Consider the following 27,378-nt stretch of genomic DNA (forward strand, 5'->3'; position numbering starts at 1 on the left):
TACACTAGTACTAGCTATGAAAAAGTAATCTGCACAAGTACAGTATTGTTTGGAAACTTAAAAATTTTTGTATTTTGCTCAGCTACCTCATTTGTCACCCCAAATAAAACAGCATGCAAAATAAGTCATTAATTCTTTCATGCCAGTGGTTCCCAACAGGCATTTTTGTTGATGATAATAAAATTCACTTCAATGTTCAAAGTTAAAGAATTAAGAGTAAATGAGTGTTATGGATCGAACTGTTTCCCCAGTACCTCAGAATGTGACCTTATCATTACAGGTGGAATTAGGTAAATTAAAATGAGATGGGCAATACCTGAATATGTTGAACAGTAATCCAATAAATTTGATTCTTGGTGTTATCACGTGACCGTGTGATAGTGAAAACCTGGTGATTGACATTCCCTTTAACCAGTGTATGGGCAGATGAGTAATAAAATATATAAATAATAGATGAGATAAGGGGTATGGAATGGTTTGGGTGTTTTTTTTTAATTTCTTTTTTTAAAAAATTTTTGAATATTTTTTTCTGTATTTTGGAGTAATGAATATGCTTGAAAACTGATTATGGCGATGAATGCACAAATATACGATGATACTGCGTGCTACTGATTGTATACTTTAGATGGATTATATGGTTTGTGAGCATATCTCAAAAAACTTGCATTAGGAAAAAAAAAAAAGACATGGGCACTTAATCCAAAATGACTGTTATCCTTATTAGAAAAGGATACTGGGATATTGACAGAGGGAAGAATGCCATGGATTGCTAGCAAGCCCACAGAGAAGCATGGAACAGACTGTTCCCTACAGACTTTAGAGGAAATATTGCCTGATGACACCCGATTTTGGACTTCAAGCTTCCAGAACTGAGAGAACATAAATTTCTGTTGTTTTAAGCTACCTGGGTTGTGGTACTTTGTTATGGCAGCCCTAGGATACTAAGTCAATGGGAATAATATTTTAGCCAATAAAAAATGAGTTATCATAGATGACAGCTATACACAGCACTAGGAGGGCAAAGCTTCTACCGCAGCAAATATTTTAAGAGTTGAGCAACGCTGCCTACTGAAACAAAGTACCAGAGTCTGCATGTAATTCTGATCTTGCCTTGCTACATAACCTTAGCAAATTACAACTTCTTTATGCCCCCGTTAAAAATGGGCATTATTTACTACCTACCTGCCTCAGAGGTAGCACTAAATGAGAAAGTAAAACATATTTCAAAATTGTCCAAAGAAAAATATTAAACTACATTCCATATAATAAGTACATTTTTGTACTGACATATGAATTTGGAATTAATGTCATTTTTAAATATACTATAAAACAAGTGAGCTAATAAAATTAATTTACCTCCATTTCCATGCGACCCATGCCCATGACATCATACTTGACAACAATTGGTATGGGATCTGTTCTTCCTGTAATAGGAACACATAATCAAGGTTAGATGCAAAGCCAAACCAACAGCTTACTTTACACATTGGGTTTGGGTGGTTAGAGATCTTGCCTTGGAGTGCAGAGACCAGAAAGCTACAGTGAACCAAACACAAGCCATTCTCACAGCTTACACCCAAAACTACCTCTCCCAGTTAAACCCAACTAACCACCTTGATTGATCTTCCAGTTGGGGATAATTCCAGATTAATATAGAAGATTGACAAATAATGAAAAGCACTTCTAAGCAATAGCACCAGGAGGTTTAAAATTTAAAAACTTTAAAATTTCCTTTTAAAAAAGAACCCCAAATATTAATATTCCATTAAGTATCACTCACTCTTAATGTCCACTGACATCCCCCAACATACACTTTTAAAACTGGTACTATCTCAACTGACATGCTTTAATGAAAACAGTACATTTTCAAACATGAGGCAGAAAAACTCTATAACTGCATGAAAGTCAGTATGCTTAATTTTTTGTTTTGTTTTCAAAAAGATGTTTTATGATTAAATGAGTCTGTGAAACACTTAAACAAAAAGCAACAGTTAGTCGCCCTTAGGGGCAAAGAGCAGTTTTACTTTTAAACTGGTGCTCTGAGGTTTCATTTCCCATTCCCAGAATGGGTTTAACACTGGCTGCGGCAATCGGTAAGCTGTGAAAAGGACTAGTTGCGAAGAAAACTGACTTTAAACTAATCAATCTATGCTGAAGATTTTTAAAAAATGTATATTTAATCCACTCATAACCAGCCAAACAAAGCAAAATGGGGCAGACAAGCACTTTACTACCACAGCTGTTTTACATCACAACTTGCGCTGTTTATTGTGATGTAAGCCCACTGAAAAGAGGACTTACCTTATCCGTTGTACACCTTTAGTGAAAAAACACAATATTTACTTCCCTCATCATTTCACTCAGTCTGGTATAAACAATTTTTTTTTCTGTTTGTTTTTGTTATACACACATATATATATTATACCTTTGGGCTAAAAATTGAGTTTTGTCAGGCTAAATCTGAGCCATTACGAAAAACAAACTAAAAAAAAAAAAAAAAAAAAAAAAAGCCATGATCATGACTGGGTTTGGTTCCGGAATAAAAAGAAGAAACTGTTTTCCAAATGACAGGCAACCACTTGTAGCTGGCTGCTCTCTTATCTTTGGAGTTGATTTTCATCTTTAAGAAGTAATGAAAAGCAAATTCAAAAGTTTAACTACTTAACACCAAAATTCCATTATTGTTTTTAAACAACAAATAGGGAGATAATTAGCAACATCATAATTTCAAAAATGTTTAATAAATAAGCATCTCATGCCAGCCAAAAAAAGAAAAAGAAAAAAAGTTGTAGAATACAGCCTTTTTTAAAGATGCTATCAAAGACTGTCAGTTAAATGAAAATGTATTACTACCTTATGCCCAATGGTATAATAAATAAGCAGTGACTGCAATTTTTAGCAAAAGGACCAAATTAAAGACATGTTATAAAAATGACTTCCTAGGTGCAATATCACTTTCATAACGTCTCAATCAGGGATTTACTGGTATAAACAAACGGTCCAATGAAGTAATTTAATTGAAAGCAAATGTTGAAAGAATTTACTTTTTTTGTTTTGGTATCCTTTTTGGCCTATCAGAATTTATTTTGCAAGAATCAAGAAAGTTTTGGCACAAATTCATTTCCTCTGTAAACCCCTGTTTTTAAACTCTGAATTAGTGCTTTTGCCTTCTAAGGCAGTCAAAGTTTGTTTTAATTTATTTATAAATTGCAGTAGCAAGTGCTAGTGCCCATTACATTGTGGGGAAATCAAGTTTTTACAGTATTAGAATTTCATGTTTTAACTGATTTTTATTTTGGCAATTCTAACACAAACAGATACATCCCTTCTTAACATTACCCTTTAATGAACAATGATCAGACAAGTTGCATAAGGAAAGGAAAGGAAAATGAAAAAGACCAAGCAGAAGGATGAAGGCTACAACAGAGAAAGTAAGCCTAACATATTGGTGCACTGATGACAAAAGGAGTAATTCAGTCTGAAAATAAAAAATTACCACTGCTAAGTTTACCATCACCACAACAAGTCCAGGATCATAATGCTGTAAAAAAGAAATACCATTTGTTAGGCAGAAACCATTAGGGGAGAAAATAGGCCTTCTAGCAGGCAGACAGGATGGGCTAAAGTAACAACTGGGTTTCATCCCTCCCCCAATTTCAGTTGGGGACAGAGGAGAATTTTTTGTGCTTCAGCAGTTATTTTCATACTGGTCAGACCAGGGTATGAGATTTTTATACTGCTACTTAAGAACATGAACAATCTCTACTCTTCAATAGTGTAGGGGGTGGGAGAAGGTGCCAGTTTCAAGAGAGAACTAACACTAGCTTCCAATCTCTTTCAATTACTCTTTCTATAAATCAGTATTCAGGGCCCAAGGTGGGACTTTTCCTTAAAGAAATCACATTAAAGACTCAATCAGATCAACTGGACAGTGATCAAGTAATCGGCTTCATCTCTAAAGAACTGTGAGGAGGGGGGAGGGAATGTCCTCAAGACCTCTCTAAAAAAATATGAGAGGTCTAGAAAACAACCTTAGATCTTCAGTGCTTAGAAAAGAGTGCATTTGACTTCTGTTAAGAATGATAAAACTCCTTAAGTGGCTCTCCTTAGAATCTTGTTTTCTTTTAATGAGGTCTTTCCAGACCTGCCAACATCCTTCTGCATATAACAAAGCCAAACTTTGAAGGAGACCAGGAGCACCAGAGAAAGTAGCATCAAAGGGATGTTACATTTACCATTAGTCCATGCAGAGGTAACTCACTGAAAATAAACAGTCTGACTTTCAAAGCAATCTAAAGGTGACTTTATTGCCTAGGCCAAGGAGTAATTTCTTTCCATAATTAAAAAGACTTCAGACTAAGGAAAAACTACAATGGGAAAAAACACTGACTGATACAAAGCAAGAGGCTGCAGTATTAAAAAAAGGAAAAAGAAAAAAAAAAGAATCCCCCTTAATTTATTTGCTTTTAATGATAAATTCTATCATGAAGAACACCACTTGGAGTACCTCAGTTAACAACATATAGTGATTATTTTTCAAAAGGTACGTAGCAACAGAATGTTTACTGATACGATGTTCTTTACAACTAAATTTCTTTTTAAAATAAAATGCCCTAAACCCCAAGTTCTCTCTTTTTCGGTTGCTTCAAAGGGGGCAAATATTATTTTAGAATCCGTTAAATTATCAAGAACATTTTTGTTTTTCATTTCACTCCAAAGGAGGCAACTTCAACTAGAAAACTAAAAACTCTCCCTTAAAAGAAACTGTCATCCGCAGAGAAAGACCTATAGACACTATGACTGTTATCTAGTGGAAAAGGAAGAGAAAAGAAGAAAATATATATCAAATCTAGAAAGTGCCAATACCAATATATTCATGTGATGGAAAAAAAGTGATGTCCATATGTTCTAAATCAAAACTTAAATGGAAATACACTTTCTCTATTTTAAAAGGAATTTTTATTTCTACAATGACAGAGCCAGAATGTCATATATGCAGCTCTTGCTAAAACGGGAAGGCCTTATGAGTTATCATAACCGAAAAGAGAATAAGGCCAAAAAATCTACTGATCACCTATAGCTACCCTTTTCCTGAGAACTAGTTTTGATTTTAAAACAGTAAGGATATTCTACAAAACTGACCAAAGAACTGGATTGCAGTACAACACTATTTTAAAAAGATAAACCACAAATAGAATGATTGAGGAAAAAATATTAAAGGAAAATTGGGCAAGATAAATCTTGTAATCAATCCCATTTCAGAAAGAGAAGACAGATGACTTCCCTTTAGAAATAAATTAGAAATGAACAAGATTCATAAATGATTAAAACCCTGTTTGGATTAGCAACAGATGTAAAAACCACATTTTATATATGCTGCCCTTGTCCTTACAAAGATTCATGTAACCACAAATATTTACTGAGTTCTACCAGGTACTGTTCTGGGCATTGAGCATGTAGCAGTGAACAAAACAAAGTCCTACACCTCGTGAATTACCTATAACTAAACAAAATAATAAAACCTTATTAACCCGAACTTCTGACACTACGGAGGAAGAAAACAGAACATTTGTGGAGCCAATTCATAAACGAGTTGAACAGTTTAAAAATCTCTCAAGCTGGCTTTAAAGACAGACCCTACACTAAAAGCAAAATCCAGTTCCAAAAGGCTATTAAACTGATAAAGACCAAGAACCTGACTTGACATCTTTAAATCTACTTATTTCTACTCAGAACAGAATTCAAATTATCTAATACAACAAAAACTAAAATTTATTCTTGCCATGGCATGTTCAGTGACTTATGCAACAACTAGATTGACTTGATTTTCAAATACAGCTAGCTGTCCTCTAAGGGCACAAAAGATTAATTGTGACCTAAAGGAAATTCTATCCTTCCACCTTTCCAGAGAGTCAGAGCTGGCTTTCTGGGATAAAATAGTTCAATTTTAACCAATATAACCTAATACATCAATAAACAGAGATAGAGATGAGATAAAAAGCTTTATTTAGTCAAAGAGTTATGGAACCCGAATGTTAAGGCTAGAAACGCTATCTCATCCAGGATGACATGAGATCCCGAAAGCCCTCAGATTAGGTAACAGAGGGAACTCATGAGGTACTTTCAATTGAGAAGGAAAAAAAAAGTTTTTACCAGAGATGAGACTGTTTAATAGTTAAAATTATACTGACTCTCTGAAGACTGTTTTATGCTAACCATCACGTTAAGCTAAAATCGACTAATTTTTTTTAATGGGAAAGCCAACTTAATAAATATGATTTGAGGGCAAAATAGTCTAAAACATGGAGCTTAGAGAAAGAGGGTGGTGGGAAGGTCCTTCATTAAAAAAAAAATAACAAAAAACCAAAAAGATGGATAACACTTTCGTGTCCCGAGTTTTACTTATGTTTGTACCCTGAATACCTCACACGGTACCTGGCACAGAGTAGTACTAAATTAAAAAGTTATTTGTTGAGTGAAAAAAATGAATATATTCATAGTGGAAATCAAACTTGTTCAGGTGTGGATATTTAATCATCGTGCTTTTTGTTTAATGCACAAGATACTGATGATTTTTTTAACTCTCATCATCAAGCAATGTTTTCCTAGCTGTGGTCCATTCCGACTGCATCAGAATTATTGGGGGTGGGGATGGTGGGGATAAGAGTGTTCCTATTAAAATACAATTTCCTGAATCCCAGCCCAGGCTTGTTGAACTGTACAAGCTGGGAACCTACTTCTTAAACAAGCACCCAAAGCGATTCTGATGCTAAGGTTTCAGAACCATAAGTCTAACGGAAAAAGCACTGGATTAGAGGTCACACCTGTGCTATAAACACAGATCCTGTCCTTAGCAGTTTGACCATGGATAAACATTTAAGTTTCTCAATCTCTTTAAGTGGCAATATCCTCCACTCCACATATTGGAGAGGAAAATGAGATAGTATACAGGTACATAAACCATCCATGCTATGTTTAATTGCCAAAACAATCCCCAAATCTTCTAAAAATATGGGTATACTAAAGGTATAGCAAGGTCACATTGCTAGCTAATTGTGGAGATGGGATGTAAACCTAGGTCAAATTCCAGATGACCTGTGGGTCAAATACAGGTCTTGTATTTGTTTTGTTTATCCTATACTATCTTAAAACTTTGCACCGACATTTATCAACTAGGAAATTTCACAGAAAAGTTTGGATTGCTGATTTCTTTTTAAAAATTCAGAGGATGTGGCAACACTGAAACTACATTCCTACATGGCAACAATACACAGAAACTGAGTTGCAGTTATTCTTCTCTAGACAAAGCCACAGCTCACACCACTTTCTAGTCTCACATACTGTCTGCCTCAACTGTGTAAGTTACTACCCCACCCCAATAGGTACCTATGTTCTTCGTTCCCTTCATCTAGGCTCCCATTGGATTTCATCTATAATTTCTGTTTGGTAGCTATTTGTAAGTCCCCACTGTACGTTAACTTCACAATTAAGATCCTCATATTGCATTACATTTGTTATATATGTCTTTCTATTAGACATGAGCCTCTGGAGGGTAAAGACTGTACCTCTTTTATCTTTAAACTCTTAAGACTAGGTAAAGACCTGGCACATTTAATAAATGCAGAATAAAAATTTCTTAAAAACCAACAATGGAGAACACATAAATGCATAGCAATTACCATCCTTTAGGAGCTTATAGTCTAAATAGGGGAAAGACGACACACAAAAAAACACAAATTATACCAGGCAGAATATTTAAAATGCCAAGGAAGAGGAATATAGAGTACAAGAAGAAATCAAGGAGGAAATTTTAGTATAAAGCAGAAGATACAATATTTCCTTTTTCCCTGGAGTCCAATTACCATCCCTAAAAATTTGGCCAAGGTTCTTTTTTTTTTTTAAATGCCATTTTATTGAGGTACAATCATTCAATCAGTTGTTCACAGTATCATCATACAGTTGTGCATTCATCACCACAATCTTTGAACATTTTCATTACTCCAAAAAAATAAAATAAAAATAATAAAAAAGAACATCCAAAACATCCCATTCCCCTCCTCCCCCTATTGTTCATTTACTTTTTTTTAACAGTTTTATTGAGATATATTCAAACACCTTACAGTCATTCACAGTGTACAATCAATGATTAACAGCACCATCATACATTTGTGCATTCATCACCAGAATAAACTTTCCCTTACTCCATGTTGCAAGGGAGATTTACACCGTTGGGTGTCATGTCACATGTAGGGGGGAGGGTAGTGAGTTGACCTGCCAAGTGGGCTTAAAGAGCGTCCAAGGTTCTTAATACTCAATCTAGTCTCAAGTTCCTAGTGAATTTACACAAATGTATACTAATCATCAAGATTATATATGACCACCTCAACTACCATAAGAAAAAAAATATCACATTCAGAGGTAGCGCCTTTTTTTTTTTTTTGGCCAGAATAACTACTGCCCATTTCAATTCTGTAGTACTTTTATTTCTCATCACCATCCTGTATCTCCAGGAGAAAGATGTGAGTCACAACTTACATCTTAGGCACATTATGACATACTGATTCAATATGTCATATGTTCTGGCACCATGATTCTACCATTATTTGCTGTAAGACCTTGGGAAAATTCTCTCTCAGAATGACAATTTACTCATACCTCAATAAGGATTTAAACCAGAGAATCCATGTGCAAGCACTTAGTAAACAGTAAAACTAAGTGAACAAGGGCTTCCTAGTCAGATACATGCATGAACTGACTGTACTGTGCTTCTGGCTGTTTTGTCATCCTTCAAACCCTAATCAACTCATACCCAGACAACTTTCTAAAATCGCATTCCATCTCTATCCTCAGACATACTTTGACCAGACTAGTAACTGTACTTCCACCACATATACCTGACTAGTATGACGGAAAAACCAAGAGATTACAAATCAGCAAATTGTGGTTCTGGTTTCAGCATTATCACTAACACATTTTGGAACTCTAAACCTAAATTTCTTCATCTGCAAAATGAGTTTTAGATTAAATTATCTTTCACTATCTCTTCTTCCTATAAAATCTAACACCTCTTCTTTGATTGAAAAAAAAAAGCCTTTGGCTTACAAAATAAAGTTCAAAATTCTTGGAGCAGCTTCAAGCCTTCCACATTCAGTATGCTAGCTAAGAGCATGGGTTTTGGAGCCAGAGAGATCAACATTTGAATCCTGATGCTGTAATTTACTGTCTGGTTTTGTTTTGTTTTGTTTTAATCCCTGGGTAACCTATTAAACTTCTATGTGCTTCAGTTTCTTCTTCTACTAAATGGAAGAACAGTATCTCACAGGCTTGTTACAAAAATTAATTGAGATATTTAAGCTTAGCACACAGGAAATACTTGGTATGTATTCGTTTTGTGCCTGTTCTAACCAATCTCCCATTACTGTCCTATAGTTATGGCTTTCAAATAACATTCCTGAAGACCTAAAATTCTGCTTCAACTGAAACAGTTTCATTTCTCTTTCATATTTGAGGGGTTTCTTCAGCTAAAAAATGTATGAAATCCATTGTCCTAATGGCACTCTCTGCTCTAGACAACCATGCCTACAGTTTGCCAACTGTAATCACTTTGCACACACCACTACCTCCTATCTCTGGTAATACCTATTCCTCTTTCCTAAGACTTCTCTTTGAAAATCTTCCCTACTTATCTCTTCTGGACCCTTACAGCATTCACTCTTAAGATTTTTTCCCCCTTACCTCCTAAAACCTTATGAGACTAAGGGCAGTTTCTTAGAATGGTATTTATCTCGTTTGTTATGGTCTCCTGAACATAATATTCAATAAATGTGCAACTAATTACACATTTCACCAGTGAGTGCCTTGATAATGTCTCATCTGCTGCTCTTTCACCCTCTTTTCTTACTAAAAAAAAGTACTATAAGATAAAAATAGCCTACTACATTATCTGCTATAAATTTTCATTTGAAAAATCTGCCACTTCTTTTCTGTTTGCTATTTTGCCATGAACTTAATAAAAAAAAAAATCAATGTCTTTTGATGTATCCTTTAAATAAGACGATCTCTATACTGAAAAACAAGTAGTTTCTTTCTATACAGGTATGAATGCACCACTTCCCTTCTCTTCTCCCCCAATCTCTTTCCCTTTCTATTCTAGCCCTAACACCTAGACCTTACTGTTGGCTGCCAAATTTCTGACTAATTTTGTTTACTATCTGGGCTTCATCACTTTTGTTTATGTTAACTAAATTCCATTACAAAGGTCAAAAGCTCTGTAGAACTAGAACCTTATTAATTCTGAAATACGGATTACTAAATTCATGCTTGCCTTTCACAACTGTATAAAGACCCCAAGGCCCATGTGATTAGAAGGGAACAGAGGCCATTACTGATAGCTACAGGTTCTTTCAGCTAGACCAGCTCTGTGGCTTTTTGATAATCCACATTTTACTCTCCCAACCCACTCCTACATATAAGCATAGAAACAATGATTTCAAAATTAGGCTTATATTTGAATGTTAGAGACTCAGTAAGCTGTATGACCTTTCCAAAACCGTTTCTTCATTTACACAATGAGAATACTTGATACCTGCTTCATTAAACAAGACAATGCAAAACAACTAAAATCTAGATCAATATCTACCATACAGTAAAGTACTCAGTAAGCATTATTTTCTTTTCCAAAAGGGAAACAGGAATTTTGAAGGGAAAAACCACAGAAGGACAACTTAGCTTTTGCAAAGTTTGTATCCAGAAAAATCTATTATGTCACTATAATATTAAGGGAAAGCTACCTTTTTCTCATCCAAAGAATGATTTTTCTTAAGAGGTTAGTAAAGTTTTTAAGATCAACACTCTAATTATTAAAGTTTAAATTGTAACATACATATTTCTGCCTATTGTATTGAATTCCACTCTAGTTTTCCTTCTATCATAAAATGTAGTATAAATATAATTGGGGCTTATCTAATGCAGGCTTTATTCTACTGCATTCACCATTTATTTCCTAACTGAAACTAGAGTTGGGGATGGGGGGATATTCATAAAATGAAAACAAAACAAAACAAAAACTCCACAAACAAAACACAACACCTTTAACCGTGCTCTGCACCTTGACTCTGTCTACTCTAAGTATACTATTAAAAACAATTATTTTCTATATCTTTTAATGCTAGTTAAGTAAATAATACCAATTTTTAAAACTATACTGTAAAAAGCAACTCATCTTACCTCTTTATATGGGGCTTCATCCAAAATTCCCTCTTGGGAAGCCTCTTTGATTATTGGGAAGTCATTAGACAAACAGCTATCTGCCTCCCCTCAAAACCTGGCACACCATTACCCAAGGACAACTCCAAATGTGAAGAGAAAAGAGAATTTTTCTCTGCATTGTCAAGCAATATAAGCACATGCAGGCATACCCCACAGAATGTACCCTTTTAATGTTTTTAGTAGAATGCCTCAGTTTTAATACTCAAACTATAAAGAAATCATCTCTATTGATGCAACATTTTTGGGTCAATGTTTTTATATAGTAAAATTTTAATGTTTCAATCTAAAAAACTTAACACAGCATTTTTTTTTTAAGGTAATTAATTTTTTTATTCATCTAAATTACTTCATTTTTTTTTTTTGGGTTTTGTTTTTTTTTATCTTCATTTTATTGAGATATATTCACATACCACGCAGTCATACAAAACAAACCGTACTTTCGACTGTTTACAGTACCATCACATAGTTGTACATTCATCACCTAAATCAATCCCTGACACCTTCATTAGCACACACACAAAAATAACAAGAATAATAATTAGAGTGAAAAAGAGCAATTGAAGTAAAAAAGAACACTGGGTACCTTTGTCTGTTTGTTTCCTTCCCCTATTTTTCTACTCATCCATCCATAAACTAGACAAAGTGGAGTGTGGTCCTTATGGCTTTCCCAATCCCCTTGTCACCCCTCATAAGCTACATTTTTATACAACTGTCTTCGAGATTCATGGGTTCTGGGTTGTAGTTTGATAGTTTCAGGTATCCACCACCAGCTACCCCAATTCTTTAGAACCTAAAAAGGGTTGTCTAAAGTGTGCGTAAGAGTGCCCACCAGAGTGACCTCTCGGCTCCTTCTGGAATCTCTCTTAACACAGCATTTTAAAGAAAAAATGTGTGAGTCATCTTTAGATATATTCCAAATAAAACTAGCAGAACTTTGGAAAAACTAAGTGCCAACAAAAAGGATGTACATGTCACTACATAGAAAGCAACTATCTGTTAACAACCAATATTGATAATCATGAGGAAATGTTTAAGCATTTTATATCCTAACAATTTTTAAAAATTCATAAATAGGCCTTTTTCTGTTTCAGTTATGCTTTGGAAATTGGTTAGGGGTTGGAGCTGACATGTAAACCATCAAAAATAATAGAAGATAGGTTCCCAGGTTGGGTTTTCATACAAATGGTCTGATTTTCAGGAATGAAATACTGATTTTAAGCAGGAGGTGCAAATATACATATAATTTAACACAAAATATAGTTTACCATACATACACACATACTGTTCTCCACCTTACTTTTTCACTTAATGTATCTTGGAAATTGTTCCATATTTATTGAGTACATACTAAACGACCATGATCCTTTTAAAGCTGCATACTTTTTCTTTACAGCTTTTAGTATTCTATTTCTTCAAATCTAAAGTGCCATTAACCATAAAACACACTATTATTTGACGTGCCACTAAGAAAGAAAAAAAGCTGCTGATAATAACTATAATGCCACTAAGACACATTTGATTTTAGATTATTAGAACATGAAAAAATTTCTTAGAATCAATGAATATGACAGACTGCTTCCAATCGTTCATCATTACAAAGAGTGTTATAATGAGTAACATCCTTCTGTATTTCAAGAATAACTTCAGGATAGATACATAGAAGTAGAATTGCTGGATCCAAGGATATGTCTTTTTCAATCTTTAAGTAATACATCCAAATTATTCTCCATAGTGGTTTTGCCAATTTACATTCTCTTTGGTTATGATGTGCCTGTTTTCCCACATTCTGATAAGTTAACTTTACCTTTTCCAATCTGACGGAATCTCATTGTTTACCATGAACGTGTCTTATTACGAGATGGCTTGAGAATATTTTCATATGTTTAAATGCCATCTGCATCAATTTTCTGTAAACAATATTCACATCACTTCCCTCTTTTCTACTTGGGTTGAAGGTCTTTTTCATATTGAAAAATACATGAAAGAAATTTGTTCTTTTTCTACAATGAGGCATTGCAGATATTTTCCCCGGTTTGTTATTTGTTTTTTTACTTTATTTATGATGAAATGTAGCCAAATTTATCATTTTTAAACAGTGTTTGGGTTAAACTTAGAAAGGTTTTCCTTAGTCTAAGATTATTAAAATAATATCATGATTTCCCCATTGTTCATCCTAAAAATTTTATGATTTCATTTTTTACATTTAAATTTTTGATTAATCTGGAATATATTTTGGAGTAAGTAAGGTATGATGGTGGAGAATTCAAAGTTTTTTTTTTTTTTCTTCCGGGGTTCCTAGTCACTTGTCGCAACACCACTGCTAACGGATTAAGACTCTTTTTAGATATAGTAAGCTAGGCTCAGAAATAGAGATGACTAGCAAGCTCAGAATTAGTGGCACAGGCACCAAAATTAGGCATTTAGGGGCCCTTTAAAAAGCCTATAACATTAAAAGCATAGTTCCTGAAGCCAGATACCTAGCACATATTAAACATATTAGCTAGTATTGTTGTGTTAATTCCGGAAAATAGAGAGTAGCAACATAGGGGGCTTCCTGATTTATGATTTTTATGATGTTTAGTTTTCTGATTATGACCTAAAGATGGATTAGTTCTAATTCAGTTAAAATATCTAAAAATGAACTATACAATAGAGATGATAACAATAAGCATTTATTTACAGTTTTTATAAAGTGACTTCACTTATGTTAATTTATTTCATTCTCATAACCACTCTGTGAGAAGATGGCAAAGATTTCAATTCACACTTACTTCTGAGAAAAATAATTCAGTGATGGGAACTTGTTCCTTTATTTAAATGAAATGACAGAGCAAAACAAACCCAGATCCTATGATTCCAAATGCTATTAACATGCTGCTTTCATACCTAGCCCCAAATGAATGAGAATTGCTACCACTGAGGATCTTGAAGCAACTGGCAATTAAATACTCAGTTAGCACATACCTAATTCTAAGCATAAAAGGAATACATAAAAGTATAAACCCTGGTTCCTGGCCTCAAGAAACCTTCAAAGATCTATAGTAGTTAAAAAAGCAAGACTTACAAGACTGAAAAATAAATATGAATGGTAAGAAACCATGTCTTATCTACAATGTCCATGTCTTATGCTACTTTGTATGGTCTGTATGACTAGAATATATCATTTGCTCAATAAATAGCTGCTGATTTACCTGTTATTGATAGAACTTTCTAGACAGGATGAGATGTGAAATAATATCCAGCCCCCCATTTTTCTTCCCCAGTGGCTGAACTTTTGTTTGAGACCAAAGAACTAGCAAAATCTATCAAACAGCTCTTAATACTTATTGAACAAAGGAAGTTTGGGCACCATTTCTGAGTTGTAACTATTGGCTATACATATTTCAGAGTGAAATCAAGATTTTGAGCTACTCTTCATCACATTTCAAAGGTGCCAAAAGGTTAAAAAATTTCCAAAACTGAATCCAATCCAACTGCCACAAAATACAACTATCATTCATTGTTGCTTTATTCCAAATTAAACACATCTTCTGCCTCTACAATAAGCAATTACTGTATTATTTCTTGTCAACAGGTTTTTCTTTCTGTTCTTTCCTTCAGACATTTGTCAACGTATTTATTCTACATGTCTTTTTATTTTTTAATACTAACATTTATCTGCCACACACAATAGTTGTTCTTATTTTTTTAACTTTTGAAATACAGAAAAAAAGTAACTAACAAGAAAATTCAAGTACAAAAATATATCCAGCTTAAAAAGTCCAATTTTCTGGGGAATTGGTGATCTTCTCACAAGCACTAGGGACTACCAATTTAGAAGGCTGAGCCCTAGATCTTGGGGCTTGCCTTATGATGCTTGTTACTGCAAAGGAGAGGCTAAACCTACTTATAATTGTGCCTAAGAGTCACCCCCAGGGAACCTCTTTTGTTGCTCAGACATGGCCTCTCTCTCTAAGCCAACTCAGCAGGTAAACTCACTGCCCTCCCCTCTATGTGGGACACAACTCCCGAGGATGAACCTGGACTTGGCATCGTATGATTGAGAGAGACTTCTTGACTAAAAGAGGGAAGAGAAACGAAACAAAATAAAGTTACAGAAGCTGAGAGATCTCAAATAGAGTCAAGAGGTCATTCTGGAGGTTATTCTTATGCATTTTATATAGACATCCCTTTTTAGTTTTTAGTGTATTGGAATAACTAGAAAAAAATACCTGAAACTGTTGAACTGCAACCCAGAAGCCTTGATTTTTTTTTAAATTTAATTTTACTGAGATATATTTTTATACCATACAATCATCCCCGGTGTACAATCAATTGTTCACCGCACCATTATATAGTTGTGCATTTATCTCCACATCCAATTTTTGAATATTTTCATCACCATACACAAAAAAGAATATGAATAAAAGTTAAAGTGGAAAAGAACACCCAAAACATCCCATTCCCCTCACCCTCCCTATTATTCATTTAGTTTTTGTCCTCATTTTTCTATTCATCTGTCCATACACTACATAAAGGGAGTGGGAGCCACAAAATTTTCATAATCAAAAAGTCACACAGTGTAAGCTATATAGTAATGCAATTGTCTTCAAGAGTCAAGGCTACTGGGTTGCAGTTCAACAGTTTCAGGTATTTGCTTCAAGCTATCAAATACACTAAAAACTGAAAAGGGATATCTCTATAATATCTAATAATAACCTCCAAAATGACCTCTTGACTCTACTTGAGATCTCTCAGCCACTGAAACTTCATTTTCTTTCATTTTGCTTCCCCCTTTTGGGCTAAGAAGGCCTTCTCAATCCCACAATGCCAAGGCCAAGCTCATCAAAGCAAGTCATGTCCCACATTGCCAGGGAGTTCCACACCCCTGGGAGTCATGTCCCACGCAGGGGGAGGGCAGTGAATTAACGTGCAGAGTTGGCAGAAGCCTTGATTTTTGAAGTCAATTGTATAGGCAGCTTACACGGTGTGACTGTGTGATTGTGAAAACCTTGTGGCTCCCACTCCCTCTATCCAGTGTATGGACAGATTAGTAGAAAAATGGAAACAAATAGTAAATGAATTATAAGGGGAATAAGGGACAGGATGTTTTGGGTGTTTTTCTTAATTGTAATTTTATTCTTGTTTTTATTCATTTATCTATTTATTGGAGTAATGAAAGTTTCTAAAATTGATGTTGGTAATGAATGCATAACCATACAATGCTACTGTGAACAACTGATAGTACACTGTGGATGACAGTAGGGAATGTGATTGTATCTCAATAAAACTGATTTTTTTTACAAAAAAAAGTCCAATTTTCTATTCTGCCATAGATAAATGCATTCCAAAGTCAGTACGTGTATTATTCCCCAGTCTATCCAATGATTTGAGATTATCTGCACTCTAGCCCCAAGGAATGGCACCGATTGAAAAAACTCTGCATGGGGCAAAATAATTTTTGAAACTTGAACAAAACAGTTCAAAAAAGCACAAAGACATCAGGTTCAAATTACATTTTACAGCTGTTTGTTACTTAGGGTCCTAATCTCAAATAAAAAGGAGAACGGAAAGCAGACAATAAACTAGCAAATATAAAGAATTCTTACAAAGGAATTACATGTAGTTGACTACATGTATATATACTATATATACAATACTGAGGAGGCATTATCATTTTCACTAGAGCAGCAGGCTTTCTTCAGTGGTTATTTATAGCAAGGGTTTGGTACAGTGAAAAATCTGTCACAAATTGCCTCAAAATACCATAAATGTGGTTAGATTCTAGGTCACATCGTGTCAGAAAGAGCTGTGTGAAAGAAACCAGTACAATGCCTACACACTGTTGAATATGACAGTAGAAAAGAAAGAACCATTTACAAGACTATTAAACTCAGCCCTTAATGCTGGCAGTAGAATAAAATTCTATTCTTTTCAAAGGGTAAAGACACTGTATCAGCCATTCAAAACAGATGAACTTCAAATTTCCCTGGTATTTTAAATGAGTAACAGATTTATGAGTTACTGAGTGTTTATTATATGCTTGTTACCATGGAAGGAGAGGGATATAAAATATGACTAAAACTCAATTCCTCTTTTCGAAGGAGCTCAAATTTTAAAGAGAATCAAAGTTTTAAAATGTTCTTTAAAAAAAGAAGGGATCACCCAATGATAAGTGGGTATCCATTTACCTCCCCTTTCTTAAAACAAAGAAAAACACACACTGCAGGTACTAGTTGTACTTTATAGTCTCTGTTGCTTACAATGAAAAATTCTGGAGTGCAAACAGATTTGCTAGCCCCTATGAAATGCCTCAGAATTGCACTCCATCATATGTCTGACCAAAGACAGTAACAATGCTCCTCAGCATCCGTGAATAGAGATGTCTCAAACAGTGGGGAAAGATCAAATCCAGTCTTCAGACCTTCTTCCGAGCACTCACCTCCATTCAATTTAACTCAACACTTACAACTATGCAAACCAGTGGGACAACTATCTCAGTCCTGATTACTCACTCTCTCTTAGTAATTCTTACAAAATCTGTAGTCTATGCCATACAAACTGCTCTTAATCACAGAGAATTCTACTATTCACAAAGATTTCTTGTGAAATCTGGGGAAAACAAGTTTTATGGTAATCAAATCTTTCTATCTTCCCAAAAGAATAGATGTTAATGCTTAATAATAAATATATAATAAATACATTTACTGCACATCTCCTATGTGTCACAACTAAATAGAATCTGTAGAAGTAAAATTTAAAAAGCAAAGATTTTAATGGTTGAAACTCGTTTCATGCCCTGTCCTCTCATTCCCCTTAATACACACACACACACACACACACACACACACACACATGAATTGACTACAGACTTCCACAAACTGTGAAAATCCATTTCTAAACTCCAAAAAATTAGTCACCTCTGCCCCAAAGATCACTTTATACAATGAATCCCACCATGACCAGATGTAGAAACACAATGTTTCCCATCATTTCTGAGGAAATGCTCACATATGAACAAAAAGTAGCTCACTGAATGTGAAAGTCAAAAGATGAATGAAGTTAGTGGCTTCCAACTAGCAAAACCTCTGAAGCAGAAATATTTTGTTTTTACCCAAATGATTAGTACAGTTAAAAGGAGAAACAAATGCAATAAAACTGTAAGGCACAATTTTCCAGAAATTGATCTGAACTTGAGAAATAGCCTCAGATCTCTGAGCATTAGGAAACCTCTCTTCCCATTTTGTTCCCTGTAGGTCAATTTTTCTCACCGCCACTCATGGATTCTGATTGCAGAACGAAACAGCCAAAGCAATCACAGGCTTCAGTGAGAATTTGGAAGGACAAAAGTTAAACTCTGATGTTGACTGGTTCTCTTTGTAATACTGAAGACCACAATACAGCAGCACTAAACAGCACAAAGAAAGCACAGTCGGATACTAGGTATTCATTTTACTCCATCCACCCATTACCCCCACCCAAAGAATTTAAAACAGGGTGAGCCACACAATGTTTGACCTGAAAGTTTTAATGACATAGCAGCTTACTCTTGCAAATTATTAGCAAATATGGAAGCTTAATAGTGACTTGAAATACAGTCATAGGAAAAGCAGACTATTCTGCGGGGGGGGGGGTGGCAGGGGGTGGGAGCAGGGAAAAACCCCAAACACTTTTTTAAAAAGACAACAAATACATTCAGGCACAAGATCTACATCAGAAACATTGTTTTCTTTCTTTCTTTTTTTAAAATAAATTTTTAAAACTTACCCTGAAGAGATTTTCCCAATCCCTGGCCCAGCTTCCACCCATGTTTCTGGAGTAAGCGGTGTCCAATATTATCCTGACAGACAGAACAGAAAGACAAACCAAAAATATTCCAATAATATATTCTTCCCTTCCTACTGACATTTAAACAGGTGATGAGCAAGAGATAAATCTACATATATGCATGCAAAAAGGTGCTAATAATAGGGTAAATGTGCCCCAAAAAAGGGACATTAATGTAAAAAGAAATGCTGGCTAGTCTTTTATATGGGAAGAACATATGGGCTAAGGGTCCTTTCTGATGGTGTGCTGGGCAACTTTTGTATATAGCCCTTTAAAAAGGAGAAAAGGGGAAGGGGTAAGAAGGAGGAATACATTTAGGAATTTTAAGACTAACATTAAGAACATTAAGTCAAGATATTTATACAATCATATCCACCACCTAGGCAGCACCACTTTAAGATATTTTTGAAAGAATCTACATTGTATTTATTTTGTTTATATGTCATGATACAAAGTAAGTTGTAAGTGTAAGACTGCCCCACCACTAGAAATGAAAACACAATCAGAGCAAAATCCAGGCTAGACTAGACTTGATTGTTTTTTTAAATATATATATAATATGAATATTTAACCAGCATGCAGCCAATATTAAACTGAAAAAACAGTGAGGTTAGTAAAACAAGAAATTAAATTGATTAAACAGAAAAATAAAATGAGCTCAAGCACAGACTGAGTGATGCATTTCAACATGTAATCTAACAAAAATGCTAAGATGTTAGAATGAAACAGGCCTAGCAATAAGTTAACAGTAAAGAACCATTAGTGCATGTAGGGGGGAAAAACAACATACATAATGTCTCATCTTCCTAGGAGCACACTCGAAAAGGAATTTCAAGGTAAACTGAACGAAAAGACACCAGAAACAACAATTAAATGTCAGCTTTTAAGTGAGGAGTCAAGGTATCAGAAACCTCTACAGCCCTTTGTCCAATTCTTTGCTTTTTATAGTTGTTGTAAAGTACCAAGACAAAGGTAAAATAACTATTAACTGTATCAGATAAAGTGATGCTAGTCATCTAAAGGAAAAAATTAAAAATTGTATAAACATAAAATTTTCTATATGCATTGAAATTAATTGGGTACCATGATTTGAAAATAAACTATTTCCTGAAATAAATTTATAAAGCTAGCAAACCCCCAAATATCTGAATTAAAACCAAGTATTTCATGTTAAACTGCTTTTAATGTTCCAGTTCCATATCCAATGACAAAATGCTCTTTAGAGCCATAGAAGAAAGAAAAATTATTTTACAGTTAACTTTTCTGATAGGAAGTTTGAAGAAGATTACGCCTCTCCAATGTTCTGTTTAAAAAAAGAGAGAACTTTCTTCTACTGTTTAGGGCAGCAATGCAAACTAGAAAACTGGGCAGAATAGATTATTATTTCACTGGTCAGGAGTAAAAATCAGTTTTAAAACTTGATTTTTGTTTCTAAAACAAAAGATACCATTGTTTTAAAAAATACATAAACAGACCCCCACCTAGATAAAAATGGTAGAGCAAGAAGCTTCAGGGCTCTGTTCCCCAACAGAAGTTTGAACAACCAGCAAGAACTGGCAGGTATAGCTTTCTCAAAGCTCCAGAAACCAGTTGAAAGACTGCAGTAACAAGGAAAGCACCAAATCAAGAAAAAGGCATCTCAAAAGCAGTAGGATCTTGTAGCACCCTGGCTGGTCCTTCCCCCATCCCGTCATTGGCTCAGCGTGTTGCCAGCCCACACTCCCAGTGCAGATCCCTGGTCCCGATTCCAGAGGCAGCACAATAACCCTTGTGCACATACTGAGAACATGTATGTCTGGCCCAATCTGTCTGGCAGTGGCCTAAGAGACTTTCCATCCCAGAATTTGCCCTGCATGTAGAAGGCACCTCACAGAGCTCTCCTGAACGATATGGGAAAGCAGTAAAGTTGTGGCTGCCTGGGACAAGGGAATGCCAGCTGTAAGACATAAAATGCAGTGCCAGGGACCATGAGGAAACTGGTTCCAAGGAAACTTTTCCCTAGGAAAAAAAAACGTGTAAATGAAATTCCTAGGCCCACATGTGAATAACCAAGACAAGACAAAAACCCAAAAAGAATCTGTGCAACTCCTATGCTTTGGCGCCAAGCTATTCTCTAAACTCATTGTATGGATAAGCTCCAAAGGAGAGCACTCACATAGGTCAATCTGTAAGGAGTGGAAAAGGTGTTTTCCTTTTATCCTTCATTTAAAAAAAATTTTTTTATCTCCTGACATGCAAGGGAAGCAACATCATAACTATAGCAGCATACAAAGGAAGGAAAAGACATCACAGCCTCTAAATTCCATAGATAATACATCAAAAAAGGCCAGGGTTCAGCAAAAGATTATAAAACATACAAAGAAATAGGAAGCAATGGCCCAGATCAAGAAGAATAAAGCTTTAGAAATCATCAATGAGGAAGATTTTACCTGAGACATACCAAAGATTTTTAAAAAAGGGTCCTAAATATATTCAAAGAGGTAAAGAAAAACATGGACAAAGGACTACAGGAAATCAGGAAAATGACAGATGAGCACAAAAAGAATATCAACAGAGAGATGGAAATTACAAAAAGGAACCAAACAGAGCTGAAAACCACAGTAACAGAAATTAAAAATTCCCTAGAGGGGTTCAAGAGCAGATTGGGGCTGGAAGAAGAAAGAATTAGGGAACTTGAAGATAAGACAACTGAAATCATCCAGTCTGGGGAAAAGTCTGAGGAACGGAGAAGAATGAACAGAGCCAGGGGAACCTGTGGGACACTGTTAAAGGCACAAATATACGCAATTGTGAGAGTTCCAGAGGGAAAACAAAGAAAAGGGACAAAGAGAATAGTCAAAGAAATATTGGGTAAAAACTCCCAAATTTCATGAAAGACAGGAGAATACACATCCACGACACTGAATGAACTTCAAACAGGATCAACACCAAATAGATGCTCACCGAGGCATATTATGATCAAATTGATGAGTGCCAAAGATAAAAAGAGAATCTTAAAAGACAAAAGAGAGAAGCAACACATCACATACAAGGAAACCTTGGTAAGATTCAATGCTGGTTTCTCTTTGGAAACTATAAAGGCAAGAAGGCAGTGGGACAACATATTTAAAGTGCCGAAAGCAAAAACTTGCTGCCCAAGAATTCTGTATCTGGCAAAACTGTCTTCAAAAATGAGGGCAAGATTAGGACATTCCCTCATTAACAAAAACTGAGGGAGTTTGTTAGCACTACACTGGGGCTACAGGAGGTGCTAAAGACAGTTCTTCAGGTTGAAAGGAAAAGACAATAGACAGTAGAATGAAGCTGCATTAATAAATAAAGGTCTTCATTAAGGGGAATGAAGAGGGTAAATATAAATGTCAGTAATACTGTATTTTTGGTTTGTAGCTCCACTTTTTACTTCCTACAGGATCTAAAAGGCAAATGCAAACAAAGTAATGATAAATCCGTGGTTCTAGACTCATAATGTGTAAGCATGTAATCTGTGTCAAGAACTACATAAAGGTGAAGGGGATGGAGGGCTACAGCAACATATTTTGTTTGTATTACTGAAGTTATATTGGTATCAAAGCAAACAAGATTGCTAAGGATTTAGGATGTTACATTTAAGTTCCCATGGTAACTACAAAGAAAATATCAGAGAATATGCAAACTCACAGAGGCAGAAATTATAGAGTAAGTACAGCTTGCCAGGGGTGCGGGACAGGGGGAATGGGGAGTTAATGGCATATTAGGTGTAGAGTTTCTGTTGGGGAGATGAGAGAGTTTTAGTAAGGTGGTGAAGTTACCACAACATTGTGAATGTCATTAATCCCAGTGAATGGTATGCTTGGGAGTGGTTGAGATGGGAAAGTTTATGTTGTATATATGTTCCCATAATTTAAAAAAAGGGGGGGGGGGGTAACTAAAAAGGCAATGTCAATCAAAGGCAACACACAATCTTGGATCGGATCTAGAAAGGGAAAAGAAAATGCTCAAAGAGATATTATTGGGACATATGAAAAAGCTTGATATAGACGGTAAGCTTTATATCAAGGTTAAATTTCTTGAACCTGATAACTGCACTTAAGGTGGGTACGTAAGTGAATATCTTTGTTCTCACAAAATGTATTTGGTGGAATTAAGTGTTCGAGGAGCTGATGTATCCAACCTTTCCTGAATACTCAAGAATTCAGAAGATGAATTGATAAATAGACAGATAGATGGATGGACTGATAGAAAGACAGAAAGACAGACAGGTGGGTTGACAGATGGAATGAGACAGTTAATGTGGCAAAATGCTAAAATTGGTGGATGTGAGTACCTGGAGAGATAAAGGTATTTGGAGTTCTCTGTATGAAGTTCGTATTATTTTGTAACTGTGCTATAAGTTTGAAAGTATCTCAAAATAACAAGTTTAAATATATCACAAAATCAGGATGGTCCTCAAAAGGTTGCTAGAAACTACTTTCGTTAGGAACTGAAAGAATTTGAAAACTCTATGGTATATGTAATCCCAGAAGATGACTCCCACATTATCACATATCACAAAAACTTCATCTAACACTGCTGCATCTTCTTCACTTTTCCCTTCCCAACTGAACTGTCAGGAAAGAATTCCCTTAGTACTGAGTGCTTAACTATTTAAAAATAATTTATCTAAAAATAGATTTAAAAGTGTTAATATAAGTTATCTGAGCAGAAAATGAAAAGGTAGAGACCCTTGTGTTACTACTATTAAAGCAAACTTACCTGTATATAAAATTCTTATTTCACATCATAATGCCTACAACTGAATAACCCTGGAAATGACAAGGATAGGAAAATGACTCTAAGATTACGTACTTGATTAAACTGTTTACTCTTTTACTTGACTAATGTTGTGACTATATTTAGCACAGATATTTAGGGTACCAAATGATGCTGACAACAATTGTTGCCCCCTTTTTTTACTTTAGAAAACTTAATCTTTGGCTAACTGGAGATGAGACATTATGCTGAGTGTGTTATATTATGAATGCACTAAAATAAACAGACAGATGAAGCAGTATGCTGTTTCCAAAAGCAGTGCAAGTGGAGTGAAAGCATTTCCATACGAACCTGGCTTTAAAAACTGGGCTGTCAAAAGAACAGTTAAATGTAACACAAAGTAAGAAACTGTCCAATCACTAATGGTCATTTTTTTTTGTTTTGTTCTGTTTTCAATTCACTGCTTGCAAGTAATGTATTTATTAAAGAAGAGTGAAAGCATAAGTAAATTCATGAGTCAAGACCAGCTGAGAGATTCAAGAGCAGCGTGTTGTGACTGACAACAGTGAAAGGAAAAGCAAATGTTAAAAGGAGAGGGGGGAAAAAAAGAAAAAATTAGGGTTATACACATTAGCACTACTTTTACAAAACCACTCAAGAGGATGGCTGTCACCTTCTCATAGGAAAACTAATGAGGCAAAATGGTAGTGGCATTTCTCTTCTAAAATTTTAGGTCAAAATCGTTCTTTAACTAAATCTACTTTCCCAAGCATGAATAGGCGATGAAATATTGAGGGCTATTTTAAAATTATTAACATGCCACTCTAAGTCCTTCTGATTACAACAAAGGCAACAGAAACAACAGACATCTCCCCCAGAATCTCTTCTCCTCTTGGGAATAATTAACCCCCCAAATTAGAGTGAATGACTAATGCAAAAAAACTGATCTTTCATATCATTCTAGACTACCTGCTTTTTGAGGAAAAAAAGGCTACCCTGTGAGTCTGCTAAAAGGGCTAGATTCAGTTATGTTCTCCTTCCCTACCAAAAAAGAAAAAAGTTTTATAATAAACATTCCTCAAAAATCCAAGTAGGCTTAAGGATAATGTGTAACATGAGGAAAGCACACCAAAATATCTTACAATAAGGTAGAAGGCAGACTTGTCTACCTCAGAAATGTCCAAATATTCACTGAATTCAGACTGTGAAAGAACAAGAAACTCAACCACCGGTGGGCCTAGGAAAATAACTAACCTACTGTCTCTGTTTAGGATTGTGATTTTTGCCAATTATTTCCATGAATGATATTTACAACAGTTATTTGAAATAAATCATTTGTAGCCCAAACAGGTAATCTAGACAAAACAAGGGCAATGAATACTAAATTTACTAGGTGAATTACCATTAGTCACTATAACAGTAACTAAAAATTCTTTCCATTTTTGTCTTTTAAATAAAATATAACATTTGGGGCTTAATTATAATCTCACAAAACCAGAAAAAAATAACAGACATTTTCTTCTTTTCTATCACAGCCTGGTTCATGATTAAGAAACATTATAGGGGTAGACTGTTTATAATTTCAATGCACATGGAAGAACAGCAAGAAAATCCTAATTTTAAGCTAATTATAAGGCAGCTGAACTTTACCAAAGTGTGGGCAGTAGGCGACAAACTGGTTTTCCATATGATTCTTAAAAAGCTTCCACAAACCACTATTTGTTATTCTCTGTGTTCAAGACCCTGAAATGGTGATAGTGAGGCATCTTCTTTGGTTAGATATCAAGTTCTAACTCTGGTTAAACCATGGAGCTGGGCTGAAAACCCAAACTTTTTCCACCTAGATTACCTCACATGGCCGTCATTTTTTTTCCTATCTAAACTTAGAAATATAATTAAAATGCTACATTTTTATTCTTTGTTCCTATCTATTAGATGTATAAGACAGTATATGAATGAGAAAAAGAGAAGATCTTTAAAGCAAGAAATGTATATTATAAACTACCATTATGCTGAAAACATAACTGCAATAAAAAAAGTACTTCATTATTAATTGTTTGAGCTATTCCTCAAAATTTTTATTTACTGATCACATATCAAGCAGAAAACTTTCCTAGGAACTTCTCTCAGCTCCATGAAGCTGTGAACCACCACAATAACAATGATCAGTTTGGCAACAACACCACCAATCTGTATAATGGGAGCCTGCCAAAACACAGAGAAAAATTTACTTTATTGTATGGGGATGACTCCAAGTTTTTAGAGCAGGAAATAGAATATTTTTTCAAGAAAAAAACTATACCACAGGTATATAAGTGACTGGGTGACTATTAACTCCACACTGAATTTTCTTACAGTTGACAGCCACATTCAATTTATACCATTTAGTCCCATTTTCAACAGTGACAAAATGGTTAAGTCTCTTGAGTGGATTGTAAGCTTTGCTGATTGTGTATTAAAGAATCTATAAGCAAGAACCAAATGCTACTAGGTGAACCCATGCAAACAAGTTGTAAAAATTCCCAAAACAAAAAATCTATAGCTCACTACAGATGACACAATGAAGACTAGAGAGAAAAGCCATACAGTAATGCTACACCATTCAGCTCCAAGAAGCACGATATTTATAGTGCAGTCCACATATGGTCAACTGCCAAATGTCAAATCAGCAGTAATGCAGAGTTACACTTTAGAACCAGTGGAGTCCACAGATCTAAACAGATATGCAACATAACAAAACTCCATTATACACATACTTCTAAATCCCTAGCACAGCAAACTAAACATCAGCAACTGGCAATTGAAAACTTATAATAATTTTTAAAACCTGCTCAGTCAACCTGACTATATAGATAGGATTTTAATCAATCAGGTGGAACAAGAACCAACTAATGGCTGATGAGTAGTTTTACTTTCAACTACAACGATACAACATATTTTAAGTCTATGATACATGCATTTTATCTTCTGCATAGCTTAAAATAAATTTTACATCTAATTTCTCATCTTCTTTCTATGATAAAGGTCATAAAAGACCATGTATCTTAAATCATACCAACCAATTCTTGGATCTACGGTGGAGTCCTAGACTGGGCTATAGCTCTAGATCAAATTTTATTTGTTCTCTAAATATTTTCATTTTTACATATTTGGAGTTCATAATCATAATGGCTAGCCCCTACAAAGCTCATAAAATAACAACTTTAAAAATTCAAGTTCCAAAATGTATTTGTAATAAAGTCAAATATTAATACCTTCCAAACCTCTCTTTGAATTCAGATAATCAAGTTGTTTGTCAATTCCTTTATAATTTTCTTAGAAAGGTATTTTAGTCTTGACTAGACAAGTTTCACTAGTCTTGACTAGACAAGTTTCACTGAAACATATTTGGTTGGTTGAAATAAAGAGAGAGAACTAAAACTTTATAATGAAGATTATGAATATCTTACAAATGCTAGGTTTTGATGTATTTTAAACATTTGCCTACTAAAATTGAACTCGATCGCACTAACAAATCTAGGTTCAGAAGGACACTAAAAGCATAATGCACTATTGCATCGTTCTATGTCATTTCCC

General features: G+C 34.9%; 1 protein-coding gene across 4 annotated transcripts in view; it reads right to left on the reverse strand.

Annotated features, from left to right (window-relative positions):
* Positions 1-27,378, reverse strand: part of GPATCH8 (G-patch domain containing 8) — a 124,075-nt gene that overhangs the window by 62,038 nt on the left and 34,659 nt on the right. Inside the window, exons 2-5 of one of the 4 annotated variants that reach the window (XM_037808225.1) lie at positions 24,154-24,171; positions 19,015-19,087; positions 3,497-3,541; positions 1,357-1,424 (exon numbers count right to left, since the gene is read on the reverse strand). In XM_037808225.1, the coding sequence (XP_037664153.1) occupies positions 1,357-1,383 (27 nt within the window). In that variant the 5' untranslated portion in view covers positions 1,384-1,424; positions 3,497-3,541; positions 19,015-19,087; positions 24,154-24,171. The remainder of the gene's footprint in view (positions 1-1,356; positions 1,425-3,496; positions 3,542-19,014; positions 19,088-24,153; positions 24,172-27,378) is intronic. The other 3 variants (XM_037808226.1, XM_037808227.1, XM_037808224.1) reach the window with 3 other exon arrangements.

The sequence above is a fragment of the Choloepus didactylus genome, chromosome 18, assembly GCF_015220235.1.
Source record: "Choloepus didactylus isolate mChoDid1 chromosome 18, mChoDid1.pri, whole genome shotgun sequence".
In the NCBI taxonomy this organism is placed as follows: Eukaryota; Metazoa; Chordata; class Mammalia; order Pilosa; family Megalonychidae; genus Choloepus; species Choloepus didactylus.